This window comes from Sinocyclocheilus grahami, unplaced genomic scaffold, assembly GCF_001515645.1.
Source record: "Sinocyclocheilus grahami isolate Dianchi unplaced genomic scaffold, SAMN03320097.WGS_v1.1 scaffold1485.1, whole genome shotgun sequence".
In the NCBI taxonomy this organism is placed as follows: Eukaryota; Metazoa; Chordata; class Actinopteri; order Cypriniformes; family Cyprinidae; genus Sinocyclocheilus; species Sinocyclocheilus grahami.
In genome coordinates this window covers 97,300-123,826 of record NW_015506664.1, presented here as the reverse complement: position 1 = coordinate 123,826, position 26,527 = coordinate 97,300, and the positions used below count along the sequence as shown (strand labels likewise).

Genomic DNA, 26,527 nt, shown 5'->3' with positions numbered 1-26,527 from the left:
TACATCTCCATCACGTGCGTGCTTTCACATTGAGCAGCATTAACTACACAGAGCCGTTGTTCACTGACGAGCTGCGCAAAAAATCGTGTGAATATGAAAGTGGTTTTGCGCAGCTCGTAATATATATATATATATATATTATTTTTTTTTTTTTAACTATAGTTAAATTGGGGAATTCACACCAGGGAAATTTCATTTTCCTTTTAATACCGATAATCTCAAAATAACCAAATACTGTTTGATTTATCGAGATGTATACTTTTTATTGGGTTTTGAAACCTGTATTTACAACTTCTTGTACTGTGTCATGTGGTCATTGTAAGCTCGCATCTGCTAAACCAAGGCAAATATATTGGCACATTTTATGATTATCAGCATACGTTGATGAATCGTCAGTCTTTATTTGATTTCAGCAATTCTAAGAACATCTCATTTGCCATTATTAAAATGTTATACATTAGTATTATATTAGCCACCTTGCTCTCTAGATATCCGCATTAGCACTGCTCAATAAAACAAACACATATCGGTTGACATTGTGCCTTTTTCAGTTTCAAACTGTGAACAGTGATTTGTGCCCGCTGTCATCTCGGTTATTATCTTCTACTTTTCCACTCTGCTCATTATACATAACATGGATTGTCTTTCAACAAGCATCTATTGCACTTGAGAATCTGTTCCCGTGATAACAAAAGCATTCTGGGTCGTATACACCTTAGCAATGTCGCGTGCGCCTGACCTGACCATCAGAAATAGCTCTGAGCCAGTGTCAGAATGTCATCTTACAGCCATGCAGCCATGTTGGGAACTCATGAAACAAAATGCCAAGGGCTTATCAGTCAAAATTGCTTGGTTGATCTGATCAGAGTGCGTTGCCAAAATGTGACCAGCTCCTTCAACACATCTCGGGAGTATTTCAAAGAGAAGAGTAATCAGTGCAGTCCATTACATTTCCATCTCTTCATTACGAGAAATGCTCACAGGGTCTATAAACTACATTCTACAAGCTACTTTTCGAATCATCTAGATTTAGTCATGGACAGGAGAATTTAGTAAAACATGACTAAAACAGCTTCATATTATAAAATTTTTTAGTTCAAAACTGAAATAAATAGTCAAGTAAAATCTATTTATATATTTATCGCTTTTCAGGATACATATTTATACTTATACATAAGCAGCTTTACAAACAATTCTGTTAAAGTGTTACAGTTTATAATATCTTAATATTTTGATATTTGGCAGATTAGAGCTCGGCGATAATATAGTCACATTTTGCGATGAAACAACAGCAATCAAGCAGTTGAGACTTACTATAAAGTGTACAGTGGGTATAGAAAAGAATCACCCCCTTTTTAAAATAATCACATTTTGTTGCTTTGCAGCCTGGAATGAAGATGGATACAGTTTTTGTTTTATCCAGCTGTATTTACTCTGTGCAACTTATAAAATCCAAATGAAATATATAAACACCAACATGTCAGAAAAAAAAAAAAAAAACAATCACCGAGTTGGAAAAAGGATCACCTCCTTGTGTCAGTATTTTGTTGAACCACCTTTTGCTTTATTAACAGCCTTTGGTCTGTTGGGATTTGTCTCTACTAACATTGCACATCTAGACTTTGCAATATTTGCTCACTCTTCTTTGCAGAACTGCTCAAGTTCAGTTAAATGTGATGGTGACCATTTGTGGACTGCAGTCTTCCAAGTCATTCCACAGATTTTCAATGGGATTTAAGTCTGGGCTCTGACTAGGCCATGCAAGACATTTACCCTTTTTCCCCTGCAAAAGGTTGGAGGTCCAGCTTGGTGAAAATCGTGGCTCCCCTTAGATGTTCTAAGGCAGCTGGGATGAGAGGAAGGGAGTATCTGAATTTAACGGTGATCATGTTGAGGGCTCGATAATCTATGCAGGGCCGCAAGCCTCCATCCTTTTTTGCCACAAAGAAGCTAGAAGCAGCAGGGGAAGTAGATGGTCTCATGTAACCTTGCTGTAAGGCCTCCCAAATGTACTCCTCCATGGCCTCTTGTTCAGGTACTGTCAAAGGATAGATTTTGCCTCTGGGTACTGGTTCACATGGAAGATCAATAGCACAGGCCCATGGTCGGTAACTGGGAAGCTCTCTTGGGACAGAAGACATCTTTGAACTGGGAGTATACAATAAGTCAGGGATGTCAACGGATTGCTGATTCACGGGACTCTCGATGGAGGTAGAGTAGACGACCACTGATTTGAGTTGACGTGGTAACGTAAGAAAACATCACTTGCTCCATTTCTTTCTCTCACCATTGTCCCAAGAGAGCCATCCCTAACCACGATTGCCGTAGGATGACACCAGCAGTGCAATTCTGCAGAACCAGTTAGTGAATTTCCTCTTGGTGAAGGATTCCAAGACGAGAAAGAAGTGGGCCCACTCTATACCGGATGTCTGCACGGTTCAGGGGTTTTCTAGTGATGGATTGGTCTTGATGTCTCTCACACGGGGTCTTCTGGAGGTGGAACTGGCATCAGAAATCAACAGAGATAAAGTTCCCGGTTGATGAGTGCAGTGACTGGAAAGAAGATATTCGAGAAAGTAAACATTTTGGTAGTAAGAGGCAATGAACTAAAATAGTTTGCTTGGACAACACTCACCAAAGGTCGATGAGGTTGGATGGGGCATTCCACAATAACATGCCCAGCAGCATGTTCTCTTTGGGTCAACCACCACCTGCGTTCAGCCAGGGATAACTGTGTAGATTCCACTTGCATGGGTTCTGCTTCTGGAGAGCTGGTGCACTCTGGTTGATGAAAGGCGGAGGAGATTCTAGGCTGACCCTGGAAGGTTTCTCCACAACTCTGCATATGATTTGCTACTCAAATAGAGAGTTGGACAAATTTCTCGAGGCAGATGGAATCATTGTATGCAGCGAGATGCAGCCGGAGTTGAGGAGACAATCCCTGTCGGTAAGTGGTGATAAGAGAGCTCTCGTTCTAACTGCTTGATGCCACTAGGCAGGGGCACCTTAAGATAACCAGAGCCCCCTGGGCTATAGCATTAGGGTAGGCCAACCTACCCTAGATATATATATATAATTTGTTTAAAGAATGCTATTGTCACTGCTGCAAACTCCTATATATACTGTACATATAATTATTTGAAAAATATAATCTACCTGCAGCCAGTATGCCCCTCCCAAGTGTAGGCCCCTAGGCTTCAGCCCGTTAAAGCCTGTGTGTTAATGCGCCCCTGCTGCTAGGATTCAAAACAAACTCTATTTTGTGCTGTGAGGAAGTTTTTTGACTGCTCATGTGTAAACAGCGCTAAGCGGTCCTGCCCACCACCGCAGTATAAACGGCAGCCTATACAGCACAATCTCTCTCGGTTGCATGGTATAAACGGCTCACCACATGGCCAGCCCTAATAGAGACAACCAGAGAGAGAGGGAATGCGACATGCGGCACAGAAATGTAAAGGGCCTGGAGAAAGAGCCACACACACGGAAACACTCGATCAGCGTTTGCATAAATGGCAACTTCAACTTCTACAGGTTTCCCTGATCTCTCTCTCTCTTTCTCTTTCTCTTTCTCTCTTCCTCCCGTCTCAACCTACAGCAGCTCCCTGGGGCGGCACTTAAATGCTGCAATCTGTCTCTGTCTCATGGGCATCTCTCTCTCTTGCAGGCACGCTTTCGCTCCCACTCCCTCCCTCCCTCCATCATTTCACCTGTTCTCCAACTGCAGTTCTTACAGAATGAAACGAGACAGATCTTTATTGCCGAATCAGCCGAGAGACGCAGAAAGAGAGTAAAGGGGAGGATGTGAAGAGCGAGTCAGTGAATGGACGCGAGGCAGGGTGCGAAGGCGTTAATTACGTGGGCTGCTTTTCCGTTCCCGTCTTTCTTTCACGCTGTCTGTGACCTTGCTTTTCCCTCCTCTTTCCCCTGAGATTTCTCTCTCCCTCTACATTTAATTCATCTCGTATTTCAGCCGCATTTCACCCCAAAAACCGATATCTGTTTCCTCTCTTTCTGCCTTGTGCGGTGCAGCCGCTCCATAGACGTCTCTTCCGCTGTCTTGCTTTTAAATGGGAAGGGAAAAGTGCCTAAAAAAACTCCCATCGCTCCGAGCAGAGGACTGGGGAAAGAAAGCGGAGGTGAATAAAAACAAATGCATTAGAGGGCTTCACTGCTCCACTGCAAATCTCCATCCTACGGTGAACGGCTGCAGTCACGTGACATTACAGCAACGTTGTGGCAATGTTGCTGAGACATTGATGGGGATTGGCAACTACAACACTGACTCAGTTTCTGAGTTCTCTCTCCTTTTCTTGGTACATTTTGTTCCTGCCGTGTTTTTTCTCTACAGAATTGACAATGATGGCTTGAGAGTTCAGCTGGTCAACTTCTAAAGAATATTACCTTGAATAATATCTTGGTACTTTTCAGCCTTTTGATGATATTTGACATATTGCCATGTTTATTTTTTAAACCAGAGAAACCTAGGGTTGGGTGGTATGATATAATTTCTATATCAGAAAACTATATTCTACTCAGAATATGTATAGTGTAAACATGGTGGACTTTACAGTTACCAAGAAGCATCGCAACTAATTAAAATGTACAGTTCAACTGATTTGCCATCACATGTCGCTTGCATATCGGCTCATCCAATCAGATTTGTAATGTATTTTTATTTAAAATTCAAGTGTTTCATAGTATAAAGCTGCTTTTGCATTATCAGGCTTGTTTGTTTTTTTTTCAATTTTTTTTTCATTTGTTATGATCTCTGATCTTTTGGTTTGTGCTCCAAATAAAAAATAAATGAGATGGAGCTCCTTTCATTTGTAAACTAGCTATGTATTCTACTGACTTAAACAAAATTGGGCATTACTACATGGATACACATGCAGTGAGTCATGCAAATGTGATAAATAGAGACTGAAATGTAGGCGACACTGATATATATGACTGATATGAACACAGATGATCAAATTAGGTCACGTTGTATGTCTTTGTGTGTTTCTGTGCAACTGCAATAGTTCACTACAGATGGTTTACAAACCCACACGTTCACCACCTTAATACAAATATATATGACGAGAGAAAATTTCCCTTTAGACATTAGAATTTTTAATAATATTTACTATAATGATATTCTTTATCAAAATATTTAATCACTAATAAATGCTCTCTTTGACTATTAATAAAGTAAGTCTTTGGTTATCATTTACGCGCCTTCATGTCATTCCAAATTGTATGATTTTCTTTCTTTCGTGAAACACAAAAAGAGACCCTTATCCCTTATAAAAAATAAAATAAATAAATGGTTTCAAAGCAGCTTTACAGACAATCATGTTAATGTTTATAATACCGTCATGCTTTATAGTCACATTTAGCAGATTGATGCTGGAAAAATACACAGAAAAAGCCTCAATTATACACCAAATGTGCATACTTTACTCTTCATTACGTTGCATTAGTGCTAAAAAAGATGAAAGTTTGAGTTCATTTCATTCCACACAAAATCACTTTCAACACACATGTCGTAATTATGTCAAACTCATAAGTAGGAGCTTCCAGGAGGACTGAGCAGCATTACACTGCCAGCGAAGCATAGCTTTAAAAGACTGGATGGGCTGTCTGTTCACTGAATCCTAGGTGCTTTATGGTACTTTTTAAAGTTTGACATCCCCTGGACACTGCATGGTTTTGTTGTATGGAAAAGAGCAGCTTCAGTCGCATAGATTTTTCATTAAGCAAGAGAAAGAGAGAGAAGCATAACTTAATCGAGCATGAAATTAAACTAGTCTCCCCTCTGCTGCTCCACATATCCACTAAAGCCACATATCTACCCCTCAAACCCCCAAAAAACTCCTCTTTAACTTCCCATTTTATCTTTGTCCCATATGAGAAAAACTATCATCTTCTTTCACACATAGAGTAAGCACAGCACACAACAGTCGCTTCAGAAAAGCACAGTGCACACGTCCACCTCACATCTTCTCTTGTCTCGTCTTTCCATTTCTCTCTGTGGTTTTGAGTGAAGCATGGTACAAAATCTCAGGTTTGGTTCGGTTTCAGTCAGTGGAAACCATGCGTCAGCCGGGACTTGACTCCCAGAGTGATGCCAAAATGGTGACAACTAGCACGATTGAGTAGTACTGACAAGCATCTAGTGCCTGTTCTAGTCCACAAACTTTAACCTAAAAGGTATGCAGTTTCCTTACAAACCTGAATTATTGATGCACCTGCGGTCAGCGCAGAGAATCGAGAGACGACAAGAGCCAAGAGGACCTGGAAGAAAACAGGATGCACTGCTTCAAAAAGTGTAATAAATAACAGAAGGATAAAAGCTGCAGCCAATGGAAGAGATGCCTAAATACGATGTAGTCGTTGGCAAGAAACTTTGCCCTCATCCTTGCAATCGATCCCGTTCTCCCTGTGACATCTGATCAGAATAGTATGTAGAGCGAGTGCCACTGAAATGAAATCATTGATCAGTTTTAGCCAGTCATCGGACAGGATCAGGATACGCTATCGTGTTACAACAGTGGTAACGTGAGCCGAGGTGCATACGCGGTATTGACTGACTGGGCTTCCCAACACACAACCACAGATTTAAAGATGCTGGAGAGATCAGACAAGAGAAACACGTGTATGATGTGAGGAGGAAACAAAAACGCACAAGATTATTCGCCATGAATAGTAACTCCAAATCCCCAGTGCACAACTTCCGAGCATTCACACTTTTCCTCGCATTAAAATCTGCATGTGGCACACTGACCTGCTCTGAAAAGCCAGGCCTATATCTACGCTTCAGTCTCTTGTCTCAAACTAATTAATGCTCTATTAATTATTATTGGAATGTAACCTCTTTTTCTATTTAAAGGAGAAAATCTCTTTGCTAAGACTCAGCTTTGTATGAAAGTTACCTTCATAACCCAATGGGCCAATTTACATAGTCAAAACTCCCAGTCAGAGACCATTTATGGTCAAATTCAAAAGAGTAAAAAAGCTAATTCAACCTCAACCCCATTGGTTTCTCCTTTTGTTTCTACCTCTCATTAACTCTTTGTACCCACAAGACCGCTTATATTTGTCCCCTGTGGTTCTATATGGCCCATTTTAAGTATGGCCTCATTCTGCTTCCCCTGAAGGCTTTTCGATCCTCAATCTCTCTTGTATTGCATGTCAACTGGGATTTTGAAGCCTGTTTTAGAGTTTGATGGAATATATGACGAAGCAGCTGTGGTCCATACTGATGTCATAGATACTATATTACAACTAGAACATAATATTATTCAACACGGAGACAAAATGAATAGGGTACTGTATATTGAAAGCATGCAGCTGTATATCTTAAACACCCTGCTTTATGATATTTCTCAGTTCCGTTCAATAGCCTTGAGCACTCGAGTGATTGACATCGGTCTTGTTCCAATTCTTCAGCTGTCTGCTTTCTCCTTCTCGCCCTTCATTGCAAGCTAATCCGGTTAAGGGCTCAGAAATGAGGCGTGATAGAATTTGGCTCACCGAGAAAAGAACCTCGCCATTCATTGAGCGAGTAGTACTACAGCCACATTTCACATGTGTCTAAACCTTTCCAGCCAGCTGAGGGTTAGAGAATGGATCGAAAGGGAGACATTTTCTTGAAATCTGCTGGAACCTTTAGCAATAACGGCAATGCTACGAGAGACAAGAGCATCTCCAAGTGCCAGAGACACTGACAGACCTCGCCATCCACTGCAGGGAATCCACCGAAGTCAAGAATCGCCATCAAATGCATCCCGAAACCCAGCCTTGCTTATCTGCTAACCTCTTTGAAAAAAAAGTTTGCATCATTCTCTGTCGTATTGCTTGTATTCTTTACTCACTGGGCTGAACATCAGATTGAACAAGATAGACGTCAGTCACACTGTAATCTGCCCTCGTTAGTCCTGTTTGAATTTGACTGAGAATCCATTGTTTTGTTGTTTTATACCTCTTGTTCACATTGAGGTGCTGCAAGGGTGTGGATTGGACATTTTGGGGTTTACAGTATGTTGCTGCTTTTTCTGTGTTTTAGAGAAGAAATGTGGAAATGCTTGTGACAAATCATCTTTCTGAGGTGCAGAACCCTGTATTTTCTGTTTTAAACTACTGTACTCTATGTGTGGATGAGTGAGAGATGCAGCGCTCAAACAGCCCTCAGTTCTTTTAACTCTGCACAATTAAAACTTGCTTAAGAAAACCTCCACCGTGGTTGTTTTGTGTTATTCATGTATTGTCATTTGTCTGTTTTAACCCTACCCTTAAAATACCTGCAGCTATTGGAACTTTCCAGGATCAGATTTCACAACTCTGTTAAGTCTCCCCTGTTAAACATGGTACGGTCCATAAGATCGTGGAGCTTAAGAAGACACATAATTGGATCCTTTCTACAGAGTAGAGCAAAGACAAGTTAATATTGCTATTGTTTCGCTATCCATTCTCATAACCGCTTGTCCTTCTGTATGTAGGGTAACATGGATGCTGGAGCCTATACCAGTGTCTCAGGCCATAGGCAGGGAACCACTCTGGATGGATGGCCTGTCAAACACCGGGATTGTGGGGGAAACTGGAGCAAGCTTAACATAAAAATGCCTCCTGGCTTGTGGTTTCAAATCAGGGAACCATTTGTTCTGAGGCTTTGACATTGCTACCCACTGAGCCACTCTATTCACAGTTTCCCACGTTTTACTTTAAATTGTCAACTTCCTAGTAAGGTGTACAAAAAGCATTGTCTGAAGGTTAAACACCTTCTTTTGCTGACTTTTTAACAACAAATTAACAAAAATAAAGACCTTTTGTAAAGGGTCAACAACGGATAATTAAGGTGGCTGTAAAAAATATACACGCCAGAGGATAATACATTTATTACCCATGGAATGCTGACCTCATTAATCCATGATATGACGTCCTTGTGCTAAAATGTTCCCTTCCGTCATCTCCCATCTGTGTGATTTTTTTCCTACTGATATCAGGCCAGTGTTTTGTTCCCTATATCAGTTACATGTGCGATCCAAACAGGGGAAGTTGGTCCAAGATCAGTTGTGAAGGAAAACTTCCTCACAGTTCATGTTGTTATCCCCAAAGGAGGTTTGTTTCCATCTCTCCATCCCCAGAGTCAGTCTGTTTGGCTTCACGTATGATGAGTATAGACTTCAGCTTCATTAGCCGCTGTCTCTGGAGTGCAAGAGCCCCCCAGCAACCACCTCGGCTCTCTGTGTAATCTCCCAAAAGTAGCACGTGGGAAGAGACAGAGCACTACTGGGTAACAGTATGGAAACTAATGCGCAACACCTAGGAAGCTGGGGATAAACATAGTGGTTACAGATTGTATGCTGAGAGCTATAAACAAAAATATACTAGTTTTCATAATTTAATCTGTGATCAGTAACGGACTACACTTTGTAGGTAATCTCCCCAGCTCTGTCCAGAGATCACCAACAAGCCGCGCAACTGCCATTGAGATGAATGGGAATACAAGCCGATAGCTGTTTTCAGGCCTTATAATGAAAACTTGATTCCAAATCGAGGTCGTTATCACATCTGTTTCCATTTTCTCACTGTCACTGATCACAATACAGTATATACTGGGCAGTTCTCCACCACAGATTGATGTGCTAATCTTACCATATTTTACCTTTCGAACAGCCTGCCTCAGTCTGTTGACGCTGTGCTCTCTCTTCACACCCCTCCGGGGATGTTTCTGAGTAGAGTGTGATACGGTGTTATGGCACATTTAATTTCAGTGTGATAGCCGTAAGGGCCGTCTGGAGGGCTCTCATGGCTCATTTTATTGCATCATCCTTTTGATGAATGTTTTCCCCTTTGGTGCACTACTACGTGTTTAACTGAAGCTGCAGACATGTGCACTCTACCTATATCTCCTTTAGACCATTTGACCATATTTTCAAGGGTTTAAATCTAGTTTTTGTGTGTTTTGATTCTGGAGAATCACCATTCAGTAATGCAATCTAGGTTACTTGTTTTAAGTAATGTATTCTGACTACTTTGTAAATTACTTTTTATCTAATTTGTTTTAAACTGGCCATTAAACGTACCGTATTAATATGAAAAAGCAAAGAGAAATAAAACATATATATTTTTTTATATCAACATCATTAAGTGCATTAAGCATTAAGCAATTAATTGAATCATGACTTTATTTGCATGACATTTACATGACCATTCAATATTGTGAATATAGACAAAGCTAAATGGTATGACACACAGTAGGATTTTTAGAAAGGAAAATATAAAAGAGAAAAATGGAGAATAAATAAATTAGGAATGATTTATTGCCATTGTGTGAATAATATGCAATCCATAAAAAGTAACTGTAATCTGATTATGAGCATTATAAAATGTCATATAGTTTAATTACGAGTACTTGATTTTTGGAATCTGATTACGCAATCCAGATTGCATGTAATCAGTCACTACCCAGCACTGCCTCCGAATGTATGCGATCTGCACTGTGACCAAAGGTTTATGATTCTTACAAGTTTTTGTTCATCATGATAATCTTCACAAATGAACACAACGCTGAAAGCCTCAGAAGTCAAAACGTAGGTTATCAACAGATTACACCATGGTCGCTTGACGTCACCACCCTTAAGCTTCTGACAGCTCTTCCGTTAAAAATATTTTCCCTGAAAGTTTGAGGTGCAATAGTTTGCAAGAACATGATTATAAACACAGCAAGACTGAAAAAGCCACTAGTGAGTGGAGTTTACCAGTTTGGTGTGATTCCATTTAATGTCGCCAACAACAAGTTGATATTACTTATGTATTTAATGTTACAGAATAAAATATGAAAATATATTGAGCTTGTGTTAACCCTATTTCAGACATATAACCAAAAAAAAATGATGACAGAAGGTAAGCATGAAGGTCCACCACTAATCATGAAATCATGAGAAATTGTATGAAAATGTACAAATGAGATCGTATGAATTATCCACCAATTTGCCAGAACGTTAGTTAAATAGTTAACAAAATAGTTAAAAACTGTTGTTATATCAGTATATCACTAAAAAGGTACATATCAAACTTTTAAAAGCTCTCCAAAATATGGTCACATGCAAAGCATCTATAATAATAATCGCAATGTTGATTTCATGAGAAAATTTAACTACTGTAGGGTCCGATATGTATGAAAGTGCATGCATGGGTGCACAAACTGTATATTTGTACAGTTTTGTATGATTCTGCTTACACCGCATTGACAGTCAGGTTTAGGGTTGTACTTTCCTACTTGATTTTTATTTATTTTTTTTGTACAAATCAATCAACATATTGTAAACCAGTTTGGGTTGGGCTGTCAATGAGGAAAGTTACTTTTTTTGTCTTCATCATGGTGTAGTTAGGGTTAACCCGACCAAGCTAACTAGTCGAATCTTGACCCAAAGTAGCTGCAGTGTGATGGCCAAGCATTTGTACTCGCATAACATATGTTGGCGAATTGATTCATATGAATTCATACGTATTTCTCAACTCATCAAACTCATCAGCTTACATCCCACTGATGGTTATGGTTGGACTTTCATGCTTGCATTTTTTCTTTCTTTCTTTCTTTCTAAAAATCACATTGAACGAATTCACATGAAATCGCCTCCTCGTAAAACAGTTGTTTTCTCATGAGATTGGGTTGAGAAGAACCTGATTGAGGCTCAAGGTTTCATAATAAAAGAGAAGATACTGTGTTGTCTGTATTATGCTAGGAATCCCTCTTTTCACCGGCAGGTTTTCTGTACAGTTTAAAGCATCTGTGTGACTCAACGTGATGTCATGAGAAATCTGGGCTGTATGTTCTTTTCTGGGCTCATAGTGGGCGGGAGTGAAAGCAAGAGAGGGAACGAGAGAGGGGGAGGAGAAATGAGGGGATATAATGGGTTGTGTGTAAGTGTACACCTAAAGAATACATCGACACAGGATCTCAGGGGAAGTAAATGTGTGTGTGTGTGTGTGTGTGCGATCGCAGCAGCAGTGTAAAGTGCTGTTACGTGGGGGTGGAGAGACAGAGGGAGAGAATAAGTGAGAGAGAGAACAGAGCTTCTAATAATAACCCTGAGAGGGAACACAATGATTGAGGCACTGAACGCACGGACAGAAGAGAAAAAGACAAAGAGAAAGCCGAAAATAAAGCTCAGTAGATCAGCGAGAAAGACTTCATGTTAAATGGTAATGGAATAAATCATGGTTGAAGAGGGGGGAAAGAGGATCAGATGTGGAATTATGTTTTTAAAACATCTGCCAGACACATATTTCAGAGCTCTTCTGTTCATGTTTACACTGTGATACTCACAGTATCATTCAATCATGCCTAGCATAAATGGCTGATCAGGGCTGTATTTGTCCGTCAACACCCGTAAAGACAAACTCCAATGACTCCAGATGAGGTGTTTGAACATTGGTCAGGTGTATGTGTGTACTGTCAGTGCACTAAAACATTTACAGGATTGCTGCAATGCTGTGACGGGAATAAAGATGGCTGAGTGCTGCCCTCCTCTGGTGTGATGAAGGTTAAACATCCTCCTCTCCCTCTCAAGACTGCCAGGAACATCTGAAAAAAAAAAAACATCTGGGATTGTATCTAATATAGCCTCACAGTTTCACAGCTGAATGATGTGTATCCTGAGTGTTCAAAAAAAGTAAGATACCTGTGGATATATGAGACAAACTAGGGGTGGGCGATATGACCAAAACCTTATATCACAATATGAGTAATTTTATTTCACGGTAACTATATATATCACAGTATAGTTGTTTATGATTTAAATAAAGCCTTTATGATATCAACATTTTTGATTCCATAGACATTTCATAATGTGATAGTGTCAATATCACACACACACACACACACACACACAAACCTAATGCTAGCATAAATTAAAAAATAAATAAATAAACTTAAGCGCACTGAAGTAAACAGTCAGTGATTAAATAAGAATAAGAAACTAATTACAAGCAATAGGACAACAAATAAAGTAAAATAAATACTACACAATACTACATGTATTGTATAAAGTAATCAAATGTATAAAAAGCACTGCATATTCTTCACTGTGTAAATTAAATATATATTTCTTCTTATTAAAGTTGCAAAAGTGATTTAGTCAAGTGGAGTGAGAGATTTCCTCTCTTTTATTGTTTGATTAACTTGAAAGACAGACAGCAGGAATATTAGACTGCTGGAGAAATGAGGGGATATAATGGGTTGTGTGTAAGTGTACACCTAAAGAATACATCGACACAGGATCTCAGGGGAAGTAAATGTGTGTGTGTGTGTGTGTGTGCGATCGCAGCAGCAGTGTAAAGTGCTGTTACGTGGGGGTGGAGAGACAGAGGGAGAGAATAAGTGAGAGAGAGAACAGAGCTTCTAATAATAACCCTGAGAGGGAACACAATGATTGAGGCACTGAACGCACGGACAGAAGAGAAAAAGACAAAGAGAAAGCCGAAAATAAAGCTCAGTAGATCAGCGAGAAAGACTTCATGTTAAATGGTAATGGAATAAATCATGGTTGAAGAGGGGGGAAAGAGGATCAGATGTGGAATTATGTTTTTAAAACATCTGCCAGACACATATTTCAGAGCTCTTCTGTTCATGTTTACACTGTGATACTCACAGTATCATTCAATCATGCCTAGCATAAATGGCTGATCAGGGCTGTATTTGTCCGTCAACACCCGTAAAGACAAACTCCAATGACTCCAGATGAGGTGTTTGAACATTGGTCAGGTGTATGTGTGTACTGTCAGTGCACTAAAACATTTACAGGATTGCTGCAATGCTGTGACGGGAATAAAGATGGCTGAGTGCTGCCCTCCTCTGGTGTGATGAAGGTTAAACATCCTCCTCTCCCTCTCAAGACTGCCAGGAACATCTGAAAAAAAAAAAACATCTGGGATTGTATCTAATATAGCCTCACAGTTTCACAGCTGAATGATGTGTATCCTGAGTGTTCAAAAAAAGTAAGATACCTGTGGATATATGAGACAAACTAGGGGTGGGCGATATGACCAAAACCTTATATCACAATATGAGTAATTTTATTTCACGGTAACTATATATATCACAGTATAGTTGTTTATGATTTAAATAAAGCCTTTATGATATCAACATTTTTGATTCCATAGACATTTCATAATGTGATAGTGTCAATATCACACACACACACACACACACACACAAACCTAATGCTAGCATAAATTAAAAAATAAATAAATAAACTTAAGCGCACTGAAGTAAACAGTCAGTGATTAAATAAGAATAAGAAACTAATTACAAGCAATAGGACAACAAATAAAGTAAAATAAATACTACACAATACTACATGTATTGTATAAAGTAATCAAATGTATAAAAAGCACTGCATATTCTTCACTGTGTAAATTAAATATATATTTCTTCTTATTAAAGTTGCAAAAGTGATTTAGTCAAGTGGAGTGAGAGATTTCCTCTCTTTTATTGTTTGATTAACTTGAAAGACAGACAGCAGGAATATTAGACTGCTGTCACTTTAAGAGCTGCCCGGATCCAATATACTGTTACACATGCGTTTTCTTGCTCAGCTGTTTGCTTTCACTTAAACCTAAATTACTGTGTTACGTGGATACTTGCAAAGACAGGCATTTTGACACATAGTGTGTGTATTTAACCTTTCAAGGCCTATAAAGCAGCAAAAATAACTCTGTTCAATACTCCCTTTTTGTGTGCACGCCTCTCTGACAGCGCTCAGAAACAGTCTCTCGGACAGCATGCACATATAGCAAAATAAGTTCCCGTTGCGTTTGACACGCTTATGCGGAAACTCCTGTTCACTCTAATACTGAAGCCTGATTTGTTCACGTTCTTGTAACTGCATGAACAAATGCAGTTCATGATGTTCGAAATGAGCAAAATGAGTTAAAAATGAGCAAATTCAACCCACCAAAAGGGGTGGAGCCGACCGCTATATAAGTCGGCTCTGCGTGCCATTTCGTCAGAATTTTTCTCCTTCAGCGATGAAGATCATCTCCTCGCTGGACTCAGAGCAGCACTTTGTATGCTTCGGAGGCTGCTCTAAAGGGCTGCTGGTTATCTCACTGGATAGTTGACAGTATAGCCCTGGCTTATGCCTCAGTGGGCTTACAGTGTCCTATCAGAGTGAGGGCCCACCCCACCAGATTGATGGCCTCCTCCTGGGATCAGTCCAACGGGATTTATATTGGTGATATCCACCTTCACTAGGCTTTACATTTAAAACCTCTTCTGAAATATCGAAAACAATGCTGACACGCGTCATCAAAAATGGCAATTATACTTTAAGAATCCAAAATTGGATTTGATTAATTCTAAATGATGAAAATGAGTGCATGTAAGCAGAAGACAGAACTGCACAAACCTTCCTTCTTCCTGCTCTTTCGAATTCCACTTTTTGGTGCCTCCAGTCTAACTCCATCTCTTTCTCCCTCAACCCTTCGCAGGCCCGCAGTCTCCGGGGCGAATCCTGTCGGAGGAGCAGTTCTCCTGCTCCATCTGTCTGGAGGTCTTCGTCGAGCCCGTCTCCACTCCCTGTGGCCACACTTTCTGTAAGGCCTGTCTGCAGGGCTTCTGGAATCACAGCAAGAAGTTCCTGTGTCCCATGTGCAAGAAAGCCTTCTCCAGAAAACCAGAGCTCAGCGTCAACTGCGTGCTGGCTGAGATCGCAGAACAGTTCCAGGGTCTGTCGACGATGTCCTCGGTTCCTGAGTTCGTGAATTCCCCACAGAAAGATGACGACTGGGGAGACTTCGCTAAAGCAGGAGACGTGCCCTGCGATGCCTGCATCGGCCGGAAGATGAAGGCCATGAAGTCGTGTCTGAGCTGCCCGGGTTCGTTTTGTGAAGCTCACCTGCGGCACCATAAGAAGGGGAAGGCAATGAGCTCGCACAAGCTGGTGGAGCCCATACACAACCTCGAAGACAAGATGTGCAAGACACACAAGCGCCTCCTGGACGCCTACTGCCGAAACGAACATGTGTGCGTGTGTAAGGAGTGCACAGGGTCCTCGCATAAAGGCCACGATGTTGTCTCCACCGAACGAGAGTGGAAGAAAATAACGGTGAGATTGAACCCTTGTATTAAATAAGAAAGGGTATGTTCTTTATGGTACTGCTCGCAATTACATTCAATACAATTCTTCAAAAGTCTGTAAAAACAACAACAACAACAATATTAGTATTCAATTGTAAAAACATGAGAACATATGACATATAAAACTATAAAAAGGTAAAATTCTCATTTTTAACTAACTACTAAATACAACTTTTGCCTCAAACTCCTAATTACTGCTTATTAATAGTTAGTAAGGTAATTGTTAAGTTTAGGTATTTGGTAGGATTAGTGTTGTAGAAAATGGGCATGCCGAATATGTGCTTTATAAGTACTAATAAACAGCCAATATGCTAGTAATATGCATGCTTATAAGCAACTAGTTAATAGTGAGAACTGGCACCTAAACTAAAGTGTTACAATGCTTTCTTGTAGCTCAAACAGTAGAGCATGTCACCAGCAATGCCAGTGTGTTGGGTTTGATTCCCCGGGAATGCATGAATTTAACAAACATAAATTAAATTATTAATTTAATGCAATGTAAATTTCATAAGTTGCATGAATGTTAATGTTAACTCTCTCATAGGGTATCTGAGCAATGGCTGTTGTCACATTCTTGTGCATGCACAAATATCACTGCATTATTGCAATGAATAATAGTAGAAATGTTTGGAAATGTAAACAGATATTTCTTACTGACACACTACAGCAAAAGATAGAAATAAAAACAAAAAATAAAACCATTTTTTGTTGGTGAAAATACTAATGGCCTAAGACTTTTGCACAGTACTGTACATCAAAGAAATGTGTTCATTTGGGTCTGGCAGCTGACTTTAATCATGAAAGTATGTATGCAGGTCAAATTGACCCACAAACAATATAATCAGAATAAATTATGAATGCACATTCTACAACAGTGAAATATAATAATAAACATAATAATTCCTTACATTTGTATAGCACTTTTCTGGGCACTCAAATTGCTTTACATAGAAGGGGGGAATCCCCTTAACCACACTTTGCAGGCTTGATCATGACCCTAAATGAGCACAAGTCTCAACATTTCAAGGATAACACCATAGGGTGTTAACCAGTACTTCTGAAAACTCAAAATTCAAAATAGGACAAACTGACTCGCCACATAATTACTCAAATGTATTTTGGGAGCTTGACAATTCAAGAAATGTGACTTGTGGATCTTATTGTTTGGTTCATAGAGTCAGCTGGGAAAGAAAAGGTCGGAACTGAAACATCTAATCAAGGAGCGAGAAAAGAAACTGGAGGAGATCAAGCAGTCCATAAAAGTGCTCAAAGTGAGTCCATATATACTCTGTGATGCTTCTTTTCTTGAAAGGCTGAGTGGCCTTTGATCATTTTTCTTTGATCAGTTCCATGCTCATGTGCGTATATTATATATGCTTGGTAGTTTACATTTCTGCCATTTGGATTTTTGCTAAAAAGCTACTTTTACAAGTCTTCAAACTTCAGATAATCCGTTAAAAGTAACTAAATGCTTTTGACCTATATCCATTAATATGTATTGCATCCGCAAATCATAATAGATTATAAATTGCAAACTGTAATTGCTGCTTACAGCTATATTTATTATGCATGGCAAAACAACACATAAACAGTATGTCACAAACAATTTGATTGTAATCAATAATCATAAATAATAATGATCTGCAATCAAAGTCTACATAACTAATTCAATCTATGCCTTGAGCTCTGTCCCTGTAAGGATTCAGTAAACAGCCTGTGGCAAGTTCATGGGTTTGAAAACCCTGAAGATATTATAGAATTTCACAGAATATAATTTGTGATTGCCAGACCTGGAAGGTTCAAGGAAATTAATGCAATGTCGGAAGGGGGAATCAAAAACTGGAAAAGTCCCAGTACAGACCCATGGTGAAAGCTGCCTCTGCCTTAGACTGTTTTGTTGAGAATATCTGTTTACCTTTTGTTTCATCTGACAAAACCAGTTAGGGCACTGCAAATATTTGCCCATGCTGTCACACCCCTCTTTAACTGAGAACATTGCCCTTCAAATGCTGAACAACAAAAGCAATTCAGGATAAAAGGAAATTGAAATGCCTTTTGTTTTTGACTGGAAATAAACATATCACTTGAGTTACAGGAAGTGTTTCTGTCTTAAAGTGGAAACAGAGCTGAAGTTAGTGACAAGTATGGCATCACTATTGACAAATACCTCCAAAAACGGAACATTTCCATCCGTGATATTGTATCCTTCCTGTGAGATCGGATTCGGGTTTGTGTCAATGGCATGCAAGGTTAATGTGTTAGTGTTTTGCCTGTTCAATAACTGTAAATAGATCACTGGGCCATTATGAGTCACATTTAAAAATACAAAGAGGATCCACTTACATAGAGGGTGGAGAGGGAGAAATAACTCATATTAGCCTCATTAATGCTCATGAAAGCATTAATGATTACAGTAATTACTGTAGACAGAGATAAAGATGTCGGAGCAGGTATAGATGTGTTAGAATCAGTATAAGTTTCAGCGGTTCAACTGGTCTGTGCTGTCAAAACACTCGGGCTGAGATTCTGCATGCTCATGTCAACATGCGATCTGCATGGGTTTGTCACAAGCCTCTCTGGTCTCTGTCCTGGAACTGTTCTGTGCATTTTCACAACAGAGAAACCAGAAAAATCTGATCCATGTTGGCCTCAAAATCAGAGTTACCTACATGATCCTGCAAACATGACCTGCAGCATGATAGTGGTGTTGTGTGTGATGTTTAGGCTGGGAGAACATTAAAACTGTATTGCTAGAAAGTTTGAATCTCTGAAGAATGGTGTATTATCTACACCTAAGGCAAAACAAATATTCAGTCAGGCTGAATTCAATTAAATTCATGCCATACTATCGGTGGCAGAACATGAAGCTTTCAGCTGCTTTGCCACCTGGCTACCAGAAGCGGCATATTCAATTTCACTTTCATTTCAGCAATGACATATAAATAATAAAATAAATAAATAATAAAAAAACAATAATTTATCACAGACATGACTTTCGAAAATAAAGTTATTTGCAGTGCTGAATTTGATCATTGAATGTAAGTGGTAAATACAGTGAGATTGTATTATTTAACATATTTAATTATTGCATGTTTGCGTAGAGTTTATTCGCTTTAGAGTTTATTTGAAATCTAAGGAGTCTGTGCTGAGCGTATATAAGATGACATTTTTTACAGTAAAATAATGACTACAAATAGTAAATGTATTTGAGCTGTAAATGATTATTTTAATGTTTCACAGTCATAGTTTTTATTTAATAGAATGGGGATTTAATGCAACGTTGAAAAATACAAATGTGAAAGAAGGAAAAGAATGTTGATGGAGCAAATAGACATACACAAATACAGAGCTCTGGCATGAAACTCTAGATGGCGCAGTCCGATAGATCTAACTCAGGGGTGCCCAACCCTGCTCCTGGCGATCGACCAATTTCTTGAATTGTCCAACCCTAATCAAACACACCTGAAGCAACTAATTAGGGTATTCAGGATCACTTAAAAATTAAAGGCAGGTGTCTTTGATTAGAGTTGGAGCTAAACTTTGCAGGACAGTCGATCGCCAGGAGCAGGGTTGGGCACCCCTGATCTAACTCAATCTGACCTAATGACATCCTTATCACATGGCACAGCTGATTGGTTCTCTCATTTATCCGTAACCAATGAGCTCACTGCTCAACATTCAAATATATAACTAGTGCTTGCCGTAGCAGTGCAGCTTGCTTCAGAAACCCTCCCCCTTCCCCAGCTCCACCTGTATAGATCTCCTATGAGGTGATTCATGTATGTTATATGGGGGTTATTTCATGTATGTTATATTTGCAGCAGCAATATTTCTTACATGCTCACAGCAGCATGTTGTGGATGTATTGGCGGTGGATGTATTGACAGCAGCAGCGTAGCAGATCTATTCCGCCAAGACCAAATACGTTAACATTGTCATGTACATTACCATGCCAATCCCTCCGAGAGTTGTCATGACTGAAATGTAAATATGCGGAGAAAGGAGACAAAATAATACATAATCAATCTTAAATAAGGGTTATTCGGTCAGCTGCTGTATGATGACACATGGCATCCTCTCTGTATTCAGGACAGCAGTCAGAGGGAGGTCGAGGAGAGCTGGGCGGTTTACGCGGAGCTGCAGCGGCTGCTGGAACAGTCTCAGGCCGAGCTGCTGGAGCTCATCACGACGCGGCAGAAACAAGCGGAGCAGCAGGCCAAAGATCTGTCCAACGGCCTGGAGCACGAGCTCAACACCCTGAGGAAGAGGAGCAGCGAGCTGGATGCACTCGCTCAGACACAGGACAGGGTGCTCTTTCTACAGGTCACTATACACTGCCATTCAACGTTTGATTATTTTGAAAGAAATTAATACTTGTATTCATCAAGGATGCATTAAATTGATCAAACGTGACAGTAAAGACATTTATAATGTTGCAGAATGTTTCTTTTAAAAATAAATGCTGTCCTTTTGAACTTTCTATTCATCAAAGAATCCTGAAAAATGAAATGCATCATGGTTTCCACAAAAATATTGGGCAGCACAACTGTTTTCAACATTGATGATAATCAGTCATGTTTTTTTGAGCAGCACATCAGCATATTATAATGATTTCTGAAGGATAATGTGACACTTAAGACTGGAGTAATGATGCTGAAAATACAGCTTTGAGCAGAGCAATAAATCACATTTTACAATACATTCACACAGAAAACATTTTAAATTGTAATCATATTTCACAATATTACTTTTCTTTCAAACCCACTGGAAAATCTGAGGCAGTGTGACTCCAAACCTTTGAGAAAATGAGAAAAAATTTATTTAAATAAAAAAAATGTCCAGTTCCTAGAATTGACACAAACAGTGTGTGCATCTGAGCTTTGTTAATTAAACCTACTGTTTTTCTTCCAGTTCCTGCCATCTCTTCCTCCTCCACCGGAGCCGTCTGATTGGTCAGCTGTGTCCGTGAACACGGATCTGTACCTCAGCACTATCAGGAAGTCCGTCTGCTTTCTGGTGGACAAGTTCCAACACGAGGTCAAACGGCTTTATGGGAAAGGTGAAGAAGCATTTCCCTGCACTTTCCAATTCATTTCAAACTGGCAGTATTTTTCATGAAGTGTTTATTTTCCTTTCAGAACTCCGGAAGCTGCAAAACTATGCAAGTAAGAGCCATTCATATTCGCATTAGTAACTAACACAGTCATATGAACACTGCAGGACTGTATGGATCATTTCCATGTTTCAATCTTTTTCAGCTGAAAAAATATCGTATCATATGGATTAAGATATGAGAGAGACAAAGTTATTTTTAGATCAACGTTCACACAAGTCAAATCTCAATCTGTTCCTCTAGAGTGCAGGCTTGAGCTCACTGCCACTGCATTATCAAGTATTACACTGATTTATGACAAAACCAGTGTGAAGTAACTGTAGTAATTAAGTAATTGTACCTCATTTCTATACTTCACTATTATTTTAAGGAATATGCAGCCACGCCATATCTACAAAAGAGAATATCAGACTTGAACTGGTAAAACAATTATCTTTATTTAAAATGTTTCAAGTCTTAACGTGACGAGGCACCCTACCTAGAACATTTTCCACCAGCCGCCACTGCCTTTAATGTTAATAAAACAACAAAACACAAAGAAAACAATCACTGACTGATTAACTTTAATACAGTTGCTTTAATGAGAATCAGTTTATAATTTATACAGTTATAAAGCAACCAGCCAAAACACCCCAACAACTACATCATAATAAAACTCATTAGCAACCACATAACAACACACTAGGAACCAATGATTAACAAGCAGATCTCACAATATCTTCACAAAATGACAGATTTCACAGGTCATCATGACATCGTGATCTCTTATAAATCACACTCTCACATCTGTTTTCTATGAGACAACTGTGATAATCCATCCTTAAAGGGAAATCTCAAGAGCTGCACAAGCACAGACTTTGACCTAAAGCAAATACCTGATTCACAATTAAACATTATGCATTATGCCTATAAAGAACAATACTCAAAACCATAATTAAATCAGCTGATGATGAATTTAAGCAATTAAAGAGCAACACGACACAAGTTTTTAACCACAGTTCAATAAACAAATATTGAGCAACTTGCATTTTAGGCACAATCCTGTCAGTTATTTCGTATATTTTTTTGCTCTGCCAATCGTAAAAAAAAGCTAAAAATCTACACTGAGTACCAGAGTACTATTAGTACTATTTCAGTCTTCCTACTTCAAAACGTCACATTTAATTCAATGTGTTACTACTTTGTAATTATCTACTAGCATTTTCTGAGTGAAAACTGTTTCGAAATATATATATACGTATATATGAATCAGCGTTGTTGAACAAATTGGTTGAAAGAATGATTCAATGATTCGCTCATTTCTGACTATTTTTGTGTTCCCCAATGAGAGACTTAACTGATATCATCTCCTCTCTAGGTGAGGTGATCTTGGATTCTGCCACAGCTCAGCGTGATCTTTGTTTTTCCGAGGATGGCCGGCAGGTGCGCTATGAAGAGCAGCGAAAGAGCTCCATGCATTCAGACACGCCACGGCGCTTCAACCCAGCGCTGTTTGTCCTGGCGCGCGAGGGTCTTTACTCCGGCAGATACTACTGGGAGGTGGACGTGGGACACAAGACCGCTTGGACCGTAGGAGTGGCCCGGGGGTCGGTGAAACGCAAAGGCGAGATCCGCCTCAGTCCAGAAGGAGGCTTCTGGTGTTTATGGCTGAAGAGCGGAGAAGTGAAAGCTCTTACTGGCAACAGAGTTCCTCTGCATCTCTCCACACTGCCTCAGAAGCTGGGCATCTTTCTGGACTACGAAGCTGGCCAGGTGTCCTTCTACGACGTGAAGACACGCTCTCATCTCTATACGTTCACTGATGCATTCACTGAGAGTGTCTACCCTATTTTCAGCCCTTGCATCAACCAGGACGGAAAGAACCCCGGAGCGCTGGTCATCACCGCTGTTAAACACAGCTGAGACGGCAAACTCACTCTGATGCACGAGTTTCTTGGATTCTGGACAAATAAAACACTTTTTTATAAGAGTTTTCTCTGTAAATCTTAAAACACAGTATGGGAACCAGCATGCATCTAGTGTAAGAAGACTATGTTACTTTGAAGGATGCAGACACTTCAAAATACATATGCACTACTGTTAAAACGTTTGGGGTCAGTAAGAAAGAAATGCAGTCTTATTCAGAAAGATATGGGAACCAGCATGCATCTAGTGTAAGAAGACTATGTTACTTTGAAGGATGCAGACACTTCAAAATAAATATGCACTACTGTTAAAACGTTTGGGGTCAGTAAGAAAGAAAAGCAGTCTTGTTCAGAAAGAATGCATTAAATTGATCAAAAGTGATAGTAAAGACATTTATAATGTTAGAAAATATTTATATTGTTTCAACATTGATAATAATCAAAAATGTTTCTTGAGCAGCAAATCTGCATATTAGAATGATTTCTGAAGAATCATGTGATACTGAAGACTGAAGTAATGATGCTGAAAATACAGCTGCGCATCACAGCAGTCAATTACATTTGAACAGATATTGACAAAGAAAATGGTTGTTTCACAGTATTGTTGTTTTTACTGCATCTTTGATCAAATAAATGCAGCCTTAGTGACCATACAATCTTACTGGCAACCAACTTTTGATCTGATGTGTCTGTTGCTTTCCTTCCCCTATTGTTTCCTATATATTTGCATTACCCATTTTTATGTTTTAAAGATAGTGAAAAAGTCTTTGAAGTTATTGACTCCAAACCTTTGAATGGTAGTGTACTTTGGTCCACTTTGGCTCCACATTACTATTAACATGAACACTAAATTGAAGTATGACCATTTTTCAACTTGTGAATAGAAGTATAGAATTGTAACAACTCTAATCCAGTCATTTATGCATCTGAATTTGTTTTACTCTATTAAAAAATGTAATGAGTCTGTATGGGTGGTACGACTACAGGAATAAGCTAAATGGAGAATATATCAATCGTATAGATCAGATCACTTATATATTTCCTGTGTTAATTTTTACAACCAGGATGTTTGGATGCAGGTTTGTAATGAGTTTTTCAGAACTTTTGAATAAAATGTATAATATGAATTTGTCATTCCATGCCATGAATGAATATATACTAGATGACTGCTAAATAAAAGCAGCTTGAGTCAGTGAATGGTTAATATTTCCTGAAACTAGAATAGCCTCTATGTAGACAGGGGTGTAAAAGCAAAACTAGGCTATGGGGATGGGTGAGGGGGGATATTTCAGGGTAACTGTCCCGCCAGCTGTCCCGCATGTCTCTGCTGTCCAGACCAGGACAGTCATTGTGGTCAGTGCCATTTGACTACAACAAACCGCCGGTGAGTCTCTCTTTAAAACACTGACTCTTCAAGTCAAAAAAGCTACTGTAGAGTTAATGAAGATGATTGAAGAAACTGCATGTTCTGCATGTCATTTCAGCAAATGCATAGCCAAGATGTGTAGACAAGGACTCATTTGCTAATGAAAGCACACTCAAACATCTTGAAGCTCTTCTGTTGCCAAACAATAATAATGGATAAGTATTGCTAAGTCTGCAAAAATGTGTTTAATAATCAGCCTTTAAAAACTATAGACTGAATGGTGTTATGGATCCAAAAAGGAGCAGGAGTCTGGGAAGCCTAGTATTTTTGGAGTGATGTTAATCTTTGGTCCTATGAATAGCCAGGCTTTACATATTACTGAAGTCTTTCTGTGTCAAAGACTGTTGCATGGTGCTAAGAGTGCAAGGCAACAGGCAGATTGATAATCAAATCCAAATGTATATTTAACACACTGCAGAGCTGTCAATAATGCCACCGAGTATGTTTAAAAATGGACTGGTAATTTATCCATTTTTAGGATTTGTGCTAATTTTGTTCTAGTTTTATGGGATAAGTTATTCAAAAATTATTGTGCACCATTCATCATCCACACTACTCCATTTTATTGCTTTGAAACTACCTTAATTTATAGGGTACTGTTATAGGTAATAAAGCCTTTCTAAAGTCTTAGCAAATAATGAAAAGGTAACTAAAATAATTGTTTTTCATTGAAATATGCTGAAATACTGCATTTAGGCCCTGTTCAGTTCTGACATAAAACATCAACTTCTCACGATACAATCAATTCCTGATGGATGATCTCAAACACCAACCTACTTGATTCCATTTTTGTCATAACATTAATATATTTTGCTTATAAATACATCACATTATGGAAGTAAAATGGGCTGTGAATGCAGGTTCATGTTGACTTTAATAAACTATAACTATATCATCGCTGTTGGGTGTAAACCTCATATGTCCATATTTAATTTTGGTTTTTATTTGATTTTCATAAACCAACGCTACTGGTCATCCTCTTTGTCTGTCTGTGGGGTTTACATATTTTAGATGAAAAGTATTAAACAGCTTGTAACTAAACCTCATAACTCTATTGGATCACCAGAAGAGCTGTGCTCAAACTAGTGGAGACTCTTACTGAAGAAGTAGAAAAACTTGCAGACATAGGTAAGAACACTTTTCTGCACTGACACTTTATTTTCACCACAACAAGTGGCACTGCTTTAAATCAGGTTGGTTGTAACTGTGAAAAATTAATAAAAGAGAAATGTGCTTATTTGTACCAAATGTGCATTTGTAGTGTTTTTCAAATCTTAAAAGTATATTTAAAAAAAAAAACTGTAATTGCAGATAATATAATATTAATGAAATGAAAAGCCACTTAAATGTACTTAAAGAGAGACACTTTCATGACAGTTTTTTAACAATTAAGTACACTTAAAACGTGCCCTTTGTGATTTAAAATTACAAGTTTTAATTAAAGTTAATTTGAAATCATTATATTTTAATAATCTTTCGTCATCCTTTAAAGCAGTACAGGGGTGTCCAAGCCTGCCCCTGGAGACTTTAGCTCCAACCATAATTAAACACACCTGAAACAGCTTAGCAAGCTCTTCAGACTTATTAGAAACATCCAGGCAAGCGTGTTGGAGCTAAACCCTGCGGGACATTGACCCTCCGGGAACAGGTTTGGAAGCACAAAGTTAACCATAGTGTCATTCGATGCTACATTTAAAGTTTTAAATGAATAATATTGCAACTTCATCATTGCAAATGTGTCATTATATAAATATAACATACATGAAATAACCCCCATATAGCATACATGAATCACCTCGATCTATACAGGTGGAGCTGGGGAAGGGGGAGGGTTTCTTCAACTGTGCCAGGAATATCGCGTTTCTTCCTCTCCACCCCTCCTGCTCTCCATCGAGCCCAAGCTGAAGAGAGTGGGCGTCTATGTGGACTACGAAGAAGGACAGGTGTCGTTCTACGAC

At 39.1% G+C, this 26,527-nt stretch overlaps 1 protein-coding gene across 1 annotated transcript; it reads left to right on the top strand.

Annotated features, from left to right (window-relative positions):
- The first annotated feature begins 15,358 nt into the window (after positions 1–15,358).
- On the top strand, positions 15,359–23,360 carry LOC107570621 (E3 ubiquitin-protein ligase TRIM39-like). The gene is made up of 7 exons (XM_016256873.1): positions 15,359–15,368; positions 15,478–16,094; positions 17,302–17,397; positions 20,216–20,449; positions 21,038–21,185; positions 21,265–21,291; positions 22,597–23,360. The coding sequence occupies exons 1-7, from the start codon at positions 15,359–15,361 to the stop codon at positions 23,139–23,141; spliced, it is 1,677 nt and encodes a 558-aa protein (XP_016112359.1). The 3' UTR covers positions 23,142–23,360.
- Positions 23,361–26,527: the final 3,167 nt, after the last annotated feature.